General features: G+C 38.0%; 1 protein-coding gene and 1 long non-coding RNA gene across 2 annotated transcripts in view; one reads left to right on the top strand and one right to left on the bottom strand.

Annotated features, from left to right (window-relative positions):
* Nucleotides 1-661: 661 nt before the first annotated feature.
* On the bottom strand, nt 662-1,483 carry LOC132680199 (uncharacterized). Its single transcript, XR_009610574.1, has 2 exons — nt 1,133-1,483; nt 662-785 (listed from the first exon to the last, which is right to left on the bottom strand). It is a non-coding gene; the product is annotated as an uncharacterized LOC132680199 (long non-coding RNA).
* An 87-nt stretch (nt 1,484-1,570) lies between these two features.
* SRFBP1 (serum response factor binding protein 1) overlaps nt 1,571-9,348 on the top strand; it is a 70,676-nt gene continuing 62,898 nt past the window's right edge. The window contains exon 1 of the mRNA XM_060636293.3: nt 1,571-1,749. Coding sequence (XP_060492276.2) covers nt 1,714-1,749 — 36 coding nt within the window. The 5' untranslated portion in view covers nt 1,571-1,713. The remainder of the gene's footprint in view (nt 1,750-9,348) is intronic.

The raw sequence follows: 9,348 nt of genomic DNA, 5'->3' as shown, positions 1-9,348 counted from the left end.
AGACAATTACAATTTAGTGTATGGCTTATTAATGGCAAAACTACCTTTGTGCAACATTATTCAAAGAGGAAGTCAACCATCAATGATTTGTGCCCAAATCATACAATAAACTAAAAAAAGAAGAAAAAAAAACAACCACAATACAAGTCTGAGTTAATGTAATTTGAATACAGAATCATCAGTTAAGAGCACAGACTCTGGACACAGCTGTCTTTTTTGGACAGAGGCGCCTAAGGAGGACTAGCTTAAATGTTCTTTCATCAGTCTTAAAATTGTCAATTTTATCTGTGAATTTGAGTTTTGTAAGTGAAGTCCAGTGTGACAATGAAACATATCTCAAGGGTTTAGTCCTGGATCATTTTTGGTCTTGCCTCCCACATATTCCAGTTGGATTCTCCGGCTTCCCACTTTCCTGCCTCTGCTCAGCAACTGCTGCCATCTTGTTACAAAACACGCATCCTACCCTGAGTCCTGGGGTACAGGTCCCAGGCACCTGTAAAGGTCTGCACTAGATTCACCAATATGCCTGTGCTTGACAGAACACTACATTACATACCAAATAAAAACAAAGGACAGGTCAAGAAACACCATGCAAGAAATGAAAAAAACAAAAACAAAAACAAAAACACCTTTTTCCTACTTTTTCAATGAGGGGTCTTACATTTTCATTTTGCACTGGGCTCCGCAGATTTATGTAACCATTCCCTCAGTCCTGTGTCAGTGGTTGGCCCCAGCTAGGAAACTATGGGTAAGACCCTTGGCTCCTCCGAAGTCAGTTTCCACATCTGTAAAATAAGAATAGTTCCTATCTCATCGCATGTCTGTATTTTGGAGATAATTCATGTAAAGCTTTTGCCCCAGCCTCTGACCCATTTTAATGATCAATACTACCAGGTGTTAAGTATTAATTCAAAGATTATCTAATTCAGATTTACTCCTTAATGTCTCTTCAACCTGCAGGCAAATACTTCAAAACAGTCATTCCCTTAGGCAGTTGCAAACGTGCTTTTAAAGTTTTCCTCAAATGTTCAATTATTTGTTTCCTTTTCTAAAGGGAAAAATCTATTTAAATCTACTTAAACAGTTATTACTATTATTATATTAGTATTAAATCTATTTAAACGTTCGTTACCTAAATTCAAACCTTATTACAGTGTGCAGAAAAAATAGGTCCACGCTTCAGCTATAGTATGAGCCTGGGGGGCGGGGGGGGGGGGCGTTGGGGAGAGCTGCATCTAATTAGGGCTCCTTGTGAGAAGCGCAAGAATGTTCACAAACCCCAGATAAAAATTCGGTGCAAAAATTGGTCACTCAACTGTTCCTTTCATAAAACGTCTTTTCACTCCCCACTGGGACACAAAAACAAGGTCTTTAACAGCCGAGCCAAGTCTACCAACAAATATAATAAAATAAATAAGCATCTTAAAAAACTCCCAAATTTGCCAACAGTTAGAGCCTCCTCTAAGCCACCTGCGCAGGCTCGGTTTCCATAGGAACGTGCAGTTCCGGCGCGTAGCACTTCACTCCGGAAGTCGTTCCACTCACTTCCGTTCTGTCCCCGAAAGAGTCAATCTCCCTTCTCCTCAAGCGTCGTCGCGGAAGGTTGGTCGGTGAGTTTTGGGCCACAGAGCGTGCCGTAGAGGGGCGTGGCGACGCAACAGCGATTTGATTCGCAGAGTTCACGTGCTAGTCGCAGCGCTTCTTGAACCCACCATGGCTGAACAGGGGAGTCTAAACCTCAATAACGAGGTAGGCGCCGAGGTCTGGGAATTTGTGGGACTGCCCTTTAGTACCCTCCCTCCCCCCACGAACGGGTCTTTGGGTCTTTCTGACAGGCGCGTGGTCTCCTGGGGGCGAGGGTAAGGAGTACGGCTGAAGGAGCCGCTGGGTGGGCCCAGGCAGGTTTACCGGAACTCGGAGCCTGGTCACAGTAACTTCCCTTCACGGTTCCGAGGTGGCTGAAGCAAGAGACCTGTCTCTTGCCCTTGGGCCCCATGAATTTTTATCTCTGAGACGTTGGGAGTATCATTTAATCTTTATGGTAACTGTCCGCGTTTGTAAAACGAAGCTCTTGATCCTACTTTCTTCGCAAGGATGTTGTGAGCAATTAATTGGAATATGGGAAGTGTTTGCACGGTGCTGGACAGCTAGTAAACTCTCATTAAGCATTACCTGCCTTTTATCGGGTGCTGAAAGTGAAGGCGGGAGGTTAAGAACTATAGCTTATACTAAGAGATTCCTGATCTACAGTGAGATCGTGTCGTTTGTAAGGAGGTACACTCAATACCACGTTTCTTATTGCAACTACTGTCCCATTTCTCTCCTTTCATTTACAGCAAAATTTTTAAAAAGAGTTGTTTATACTTGCTGTCGCTAACTCCTCTTCTCTCGTTCTCTCTTAAATTCAGTCTGAAACCAGGTATTTGCTCTTATCACTGCTAACGTATCGTGTCTGTGTCACTAGGCTACCATTTCTAGCGCCATCCCCTTTCCAGTTTCTGGTTCTATTTAAGGAATCATAAGACATCTGAAGATTTAAAGTAAGCTGGAGAAGCAAGAATCAAATGAGGACCTCCCAGCTAATGCAAAGGAGGTTTTTTTCCTGTATTCAGTGGCTCTGTGTTTGCTATGAGCATGATCTACTGTTCACCTTGCACAGTTGTGTGTAGACATACTTTCTATTTTCAGGCAACCTGTAGGTTGCAACTCAGATAGGAAAGGGTAAGCAGCACCCGCCTACGGTATAGAATAATGCCCAGAAAGACAAGTAGTGCAGAAAAGTTTCCAAAGAAGGCTAAATGAAGTGATTATTCTTTGTCTTTAAGGATCTTAGACTGGCATTGCAGTCAGTGATTCACTGAACGGAAAAAGGCATTCCAGGCAAAAGGACTGGTGTAAACCAAAAAGAGATGGTAGTAGGGACCCCCTTGGGTAGTATAGGGCTAGGTAACTCTCCATTGATGAGAACGTGTGGATGAAGTCGGAAATTAAACTAAAATATATTACATACTGCCCTACTTCCAGGTTAATGAGTCTAGATTTCACTTGGCAGTGGAGTACAGATACATTGAAGGGGGAAATCCTGAAGATCTTAGCATATATTTGTAAACATACATTATAATTTAAAATAAATGGGAGGGAAAATTTGCAAAGGGAAAAACAAGCATAGAGTTGTCCGTATAAAAATGGCAAAATATCCTGAAATTTAAGAAAGACCGTGAATTACAAAATATATATATATATATATATATATATATATATATATATATATATATATATATAAAATATGACAGATAAATGGCTAATGTCATTACTGTTAAATAGGAGTTAGGAGAAACCGTCTCATAGAAAATTGGTAAAAGAAATGAAATAACTCCTCCAAGGAAGAAATGTATCAGAAAAAGAGTTCACTATCTTAATCCATTACTTTTTCATTACCGTCCCATCCCAGTCCAAGTTATATCTCTGACCAGAACTGCTTACTAGCCTTCCAACTATTTTCCTTGATTCTTCTCTCCCTCTAGTCTGATCTCCATAGTGCAGCTACAGTGAGTGCTCGCTTCAAAATAGAAATCTAATCCCATGACTCCCTTGCTTACAGCCTATTTGATGGCTTCCTGTTGCTTTTGGTAAAAACCTGCCTAAACAAGACCAGTCCCCTCTCCCCCTTCTAGTACACCACTGCCTCGCACCCCACACCCCACTTCAGCCTCACTGGCCTTCCTCTACTAGGAAGCGTCGCACTCTTACTCCTCCTTTGGGCGTATTCTCCCTTGTACCCAAAACTCCTTTTCTTCTCATTAGTCCATTTCATATTTCTACTTTACTTGTTATTTTCTCAGGAAAACTGAGTTTGACTTTATCCTTTTATCCCTTCTATAAGCGTTTGTAACTCCATTTACTTTTTAGCTCTTACAATAGTTGCTTAGGGTATATGTGTGTGAATGTGAGAGAGGTTTCTTATTTCCTCCATTTATCTGGAAGTTTTTTGCTCACCATCATATCTTCACTACCCATCTGTTCAGTGAGTAACTCGAGCCATCATTTTTATGCTTCTTAATAACTTAGATTAGCTCTCCCTAACTGAGATTTAGGAATTCAGGGATCCAATAACTGCCTGAAATTATGTGTAAATTGGTGTTTATATGTGTGTCTCTGCTGGGGGGGGGGGTGGAAGTTCACAGGTTTCAACAGATTCTCTCTCTTTTTTTTTAACTTTACTTATTTTGAGAGAGAGAATGTGCGAGCAGGGGAATGACAGGGTTAGAGAGAATCCCAAGCAGGCTCCATGCTGTCAGCCTGGAGCCTGACACAGAAATGAATCCCATGAACTGTGGGATCATAACCTAAGCCAAAACCAAGAGTCAGACGGTTAACTGAGCCACGCACACACCCAGATTCTCAAATGTTTATAAATCTCTGGTATTATTTTTGCGATATTGATAATCATTATCTGTGCAAAATTTTTAAGGCTTTTTCTTTTAATAAATTATGTGGCCATCTAATTTATAGCATGTTTAATTTTCCAAAATATCTTTTGTGAAAATAAAAAGCCTGCCTGCACAGGCACCTATTGTACTGACTTTCATTGTCTTCTACCCTTAATGTTTTTATTCTTTTCAAAAATTTTCCAAGGAGAAAAGCTGACATTTATAGACGACTTCCTGATTCTCAGTTCTTAAAATAATGTTTATTCTTCTTAAGTATGTAAAATCTTCCCTTTTTAATTTTACCTCTATTTTTCTTTTAAAAAATCACTTTATACTTCACTTTATGATTATTTATTACATGTTTTATCTTGACCTGTACTTTATGTGGAGTTCAAAGTGAGACTATCTAACTGACTTCTTATAGCAGCTTCCCTGACTTGAAGCATAGTACCTAGTTTGTACAGTTAACAATGAGTAAATAGTGTTGGGCAGAGGACAGTATGGATAGCTCAACCTGAGGTACTTCATGTTCACATGAACGATGGAAATCTCCTAACTGTAGACTTTTTTTTCCTCCCTCTCCATTGAACTAGAGAAAGGATGCACAATTGGAAACAATGCCCTAGCATGTAGTAAGTACACAATTTGCAAAACTAGTGCTGGATTTGCTCCAGTCATCTCTTTCTTTAGGCAGCAGTGACATGCACAATCAGAATTAGGAGGTGAAACAATCTCATTATGAACTTTAATTCCATAGGGGGGGGCCAAGGGCCTTTATGTGAAACAGACATTATTTTGTTTCTGATAGCACATTACCAAGAAGCTCATTAGAAAATTGCTTTCTACCTCCTCTTAGATCCTAAACGTGAAACAATTGCCAGAGAACAAAGTGATTTGTCTCCACGTATTGTAAAAGATAAAAATGTCAAGAACCGTGTTTGTATGTGCTTTTGAAGTTGCAAAGCTTCTATTTCGTAATTGAGTGTGTAGTCCTTTTTAATATTTTTTACTGAAATAGTAAATGAGGGTCTGTCCAAAAGAAGGAACTGTTTTCTGTTCTGTTGTTAAACTATTCTGAGAAGTTGTGCTAGGTGGCAGCATATGCTCAATGATTAAGTTATAATCACCAAGTATTCTAGAATTTTTAAATTGTTGCTCGTCAAAAATAAAAAAGTATAATTCAACAGTAAATTATCCAAGCGGCCAAATTAGAAGTCCTCTGTATAATTAATACCATAATAACTAATAATAAGTTATCATATCATAATTAATTGTATCAAATATGAAATTGTTCAGTCATATGGAAAATGACATAACAAATGTCCCTATAATCTCATTGTTGTGTTTAGCAAGTATCAATGTTTTGCCATATTCTAATGCTTAATTCCACTACCTTCTTCTCTGTTTCAGAAGTAATTATTATTCTTTCAGTGTTATTTTATTATCTATATGTTTAATTTAGTAGCATATTTACCAGCATGTATTATGCTATGTGTACCCACAGTACACGTATATGTTGTATATTTTTATACTTTACGTGTGTTACTGTATTAATGCAGTGTCATACCACATGTATTGTTCTAAAAATTACTTTTCATCACTTTTAGAGTTTACTCCTAATTATACTTGCATATGTCCTGCATTGATTTAGAATACCACATTGTTTGTGCTTTATTTATATGTATTATTTTATGTCTAATGTAGCATTTTATAGGAAGGCTGCTGTGAACGGTCCTGTGCGTAGCCATTTCCTATTGTTGGAGATGTATCCTCTGGATAGATTTCCTAGAAATAGCATTTTTATCAGGTGTTGCCAGAGTTCCCTCCAGAAGGAGTACACCAGTTTGTAGTCCTCTATCAATAGCACGTGAGAGTGCCTATTTCCTAACAGCCTCATGGACATGATGTGCCATGATTGTGTGTGTGTGTGTCACGGTCTGATAGATGTGTAATGAAACACAGGTATGCTCAGATTTTTCTTAGCACTGCAAGCTCCCCTAGAGCAATACAAGGTCTAAGGAGCAATTGTTTTCTAATAACTATGGGATTTTGTTATAGGTTAATTTAAATGCATGACAAAGTCAATGAATTACCAAAAGACGCTGGCTAGTAGTCTGGTTCTCAGATAGCTAACAAGGGTCAATTCAGAGTAGTATTTACTTTTATCTTGGGACCGTAGTTTGCTCTCAGCTTTATATATCAGAAACTTGGTATCCTTGTCACCCCAAAAGTATAGCTCACTCTTTCAAAAGCAAATTCACATTAACCATAGCTTATAAGAGTCTGTATAAGTGAGAAAGCTAGTTTATTAAATGCATCTAATGTAGGACAGTAATGCTTACATTGCAAAAGATTCTTTCACTGCTGACCTCCACTGGCTGCACACAGTTCATTGTTGGGCTCTGATACATGTGTCCCCATAATTCAGTTATTCCAGTACAAATTGTATTACTCGTCTCTGAACTGGGTAATCTTCTTTGGAATCTCCTTGAATGAGACACTGCTAGCTTTTGCTCTTTGTGACTCCCTTTCCTGTGTTTATGTTGATTCTTCCCCATGTGCCCACATGTCTTTCCTCAAGCAGGTGTATTAGCTTTCCACTTAATTTAGTTATGATCTTATTTTTGTACTGTCTACCCAAGAGTTGACCCAAGTTACGTTAATGTGTTAAGATTTTACCAGGTTAACTGAGAGCATCCATATGCCTAAGTTCTCATTGACACCTCACTTCGAGCATATGCATCAGATATGTGTGTGTGTGTGTGTGTGTGTGTGTGTGTGTCCTTTTCTTCTGCTCTTACAAATTAAATACATTCTTTTGCTGCTTGGAAGCCCTCAGCTTGGATTTGGCAGTCTTGCTGGTCATGACCTACAGATTTGTCCTTCAGTTTCTTTCTTCAAGCTCTTTCCTTTTACTTTTTCTCCTTTTTATTTCTTCTTTGTCAACACATTTCATTTCCATTATTATGCCTCTGTTTTCTCCTTGTTGTCTTTACTTCTCTTTCCTTCCTTCCCTCCCAGACAGTATCATACTTATTTCACATTTCTAGCAGTGATAGTTCTGTTTGCTTTGGGTTGGGAAACCCAAGAACATTGCCCTTAAGTAGTGCATTGGCCTTCTGACAGTATTGAATGTTTTAGGACTATTTGTTGACTTGTGGGTTTTCTGTCAACCAACTTCATAATTCCTAGGTGCAAATGAATTTTGCATTTGTAACTAAGAGGCTCATGGTACCTGTTTGTCACTTTTGCAAAAATAAAGTTAAGTGCTTGAAGAAAATGAAGTGCTTGAGGCAAGCAGTTGTGAGAAAAATAAAATTATAATTCCATTGTTACATAAAATGAATGTACTTAGTTTTCTAATATAGTAATGACGTTTTTTTATAGCTTCCACAGAAATCCTGGAAAAGTCAATACGTTAGAGAAGCTTTTTTTGGTTTTGACATGAAGCTACACACGTAAAGCATTCCCTTTTCATTTAGAATTCCCTAATGCAGTAATGACGAACATAGTACTTCTTAAATTGGAGTTTTAAAATTGGCATCTAGCTTTCCCATGGTCGGAACATAACTGAGGACCAACTCTGCTTACTGTAGTTTCTTAGTTACGTTTGGCTCACAGCGGATAGCAAAAGAGCATGTAATCACTTCATGCAACTTCAGGGTGCAGCAATTAGAAACAGTTGTTAATATATTTTAATGCATAATTTGTCACTCACTATCGATTTATAAAGGACTTTCAAAAAAAATGTATCCTAAACTCCCACTTTGCTGTGTATGAAATGTAAGCTTTTCTCACTTAAACCTGGTCTAAATGGCTTTTTATTTGTACAAGTAAATTTTTTTTTTTCAATCTAACTTCAAAATAAATTCCAAAGAGGTTAGCATATCTAGTGGGAAAAAAACCTGATTACTCTGCACTTTGTTAATATATTATACATATGAAACAGTGAATGAACAAGTGAGTATTGTAGACTTTCTGGTCATTTATTTAACACATGTTTATTGAAAACTTACACTATACCATCACTATGTTAGCTGTTAAGACGTAATGTTGACTAAAACCAGACACTTGATCCGTATGGAATTTATAACCTGGGAAGAAGACAAATTAGATTGTAATCAGATTACAAGTAAAATATTAAACTTAAAATAATGGTCATGATAAGTTCTAGTAGCACTCTTTAAGTGTTTATATAGGCATATTGTGACCCACTTAAGAAAGCCAGAAAAGATTTTACTGAGAAATGACAGTTGAGCCAAAATCAGAAGGATAAGAAAGAGCATGCCTACCAGAGGAAACAGCAAGTGTAAAGGCTTGGTAATAGGTGGGAGCATGGTGAGGACCAAGGAATAAAAGAAAGCCCGTGTGCCATCCTAAGATAAATTGGAAGCCACTGAAGAGAATAAAGTAAAGGTCTGTCATCAGATCTCTGTGTTAAAAAAATGTATTCTAAGTTGTGAATAACTGATTGGACAGAGGCAAGAATGGATGTAGAGAAACCAGTTAGCAGTAAGTCAGCCAGGAGAGCTAGGAGGTCAAGATAGGGGAAAAAGCAGTACAGTTTGAGATATAATTAGGAGATAAAATTAACCCAACTTGGTAACAGATTCATTGTGAGGGATTTAAAAAAGAGAACTACTTATAACGAGCCCGGGGTTTATAATTGAACAAAAGGATTGTTCTTTTCCATGAAATATGAAACAACAAAAAGAATCCATTTGGGGGTGAAGAACATGAGTTTAAATGTAAGTTGTAGATGAGTTTAAGCATGCTTAAAAGGAACTGTCAAGTAGAGAGTTGAACACTTAGGTCTGGAGCTAAAAGAAATCTGAGCTGAAGGCAGAAATTATTGAGTCACCGTTGTTTAGTTGGCAAATTACAATATACATAGGTAAGATCACTTAGGGCTAACAAG

Source organism: Panthera onca, chromosome A1 (genome assembly GCF_046562875.1).
Source record: "Panthera onca isolate mPanOnc1 chromosome A1, mPanOnc1 haplotype 2, whole genome shotgun sequence".
Classification (NCBI taxonomy): Eukaryota; Metazoa; Chordata; class Mammalia; order Carnivora; family Felidae; genus Panthera; species Panthera onca.
This window is presented reverse-complemented; position numbering and strand designations above follow the sequence as displayed.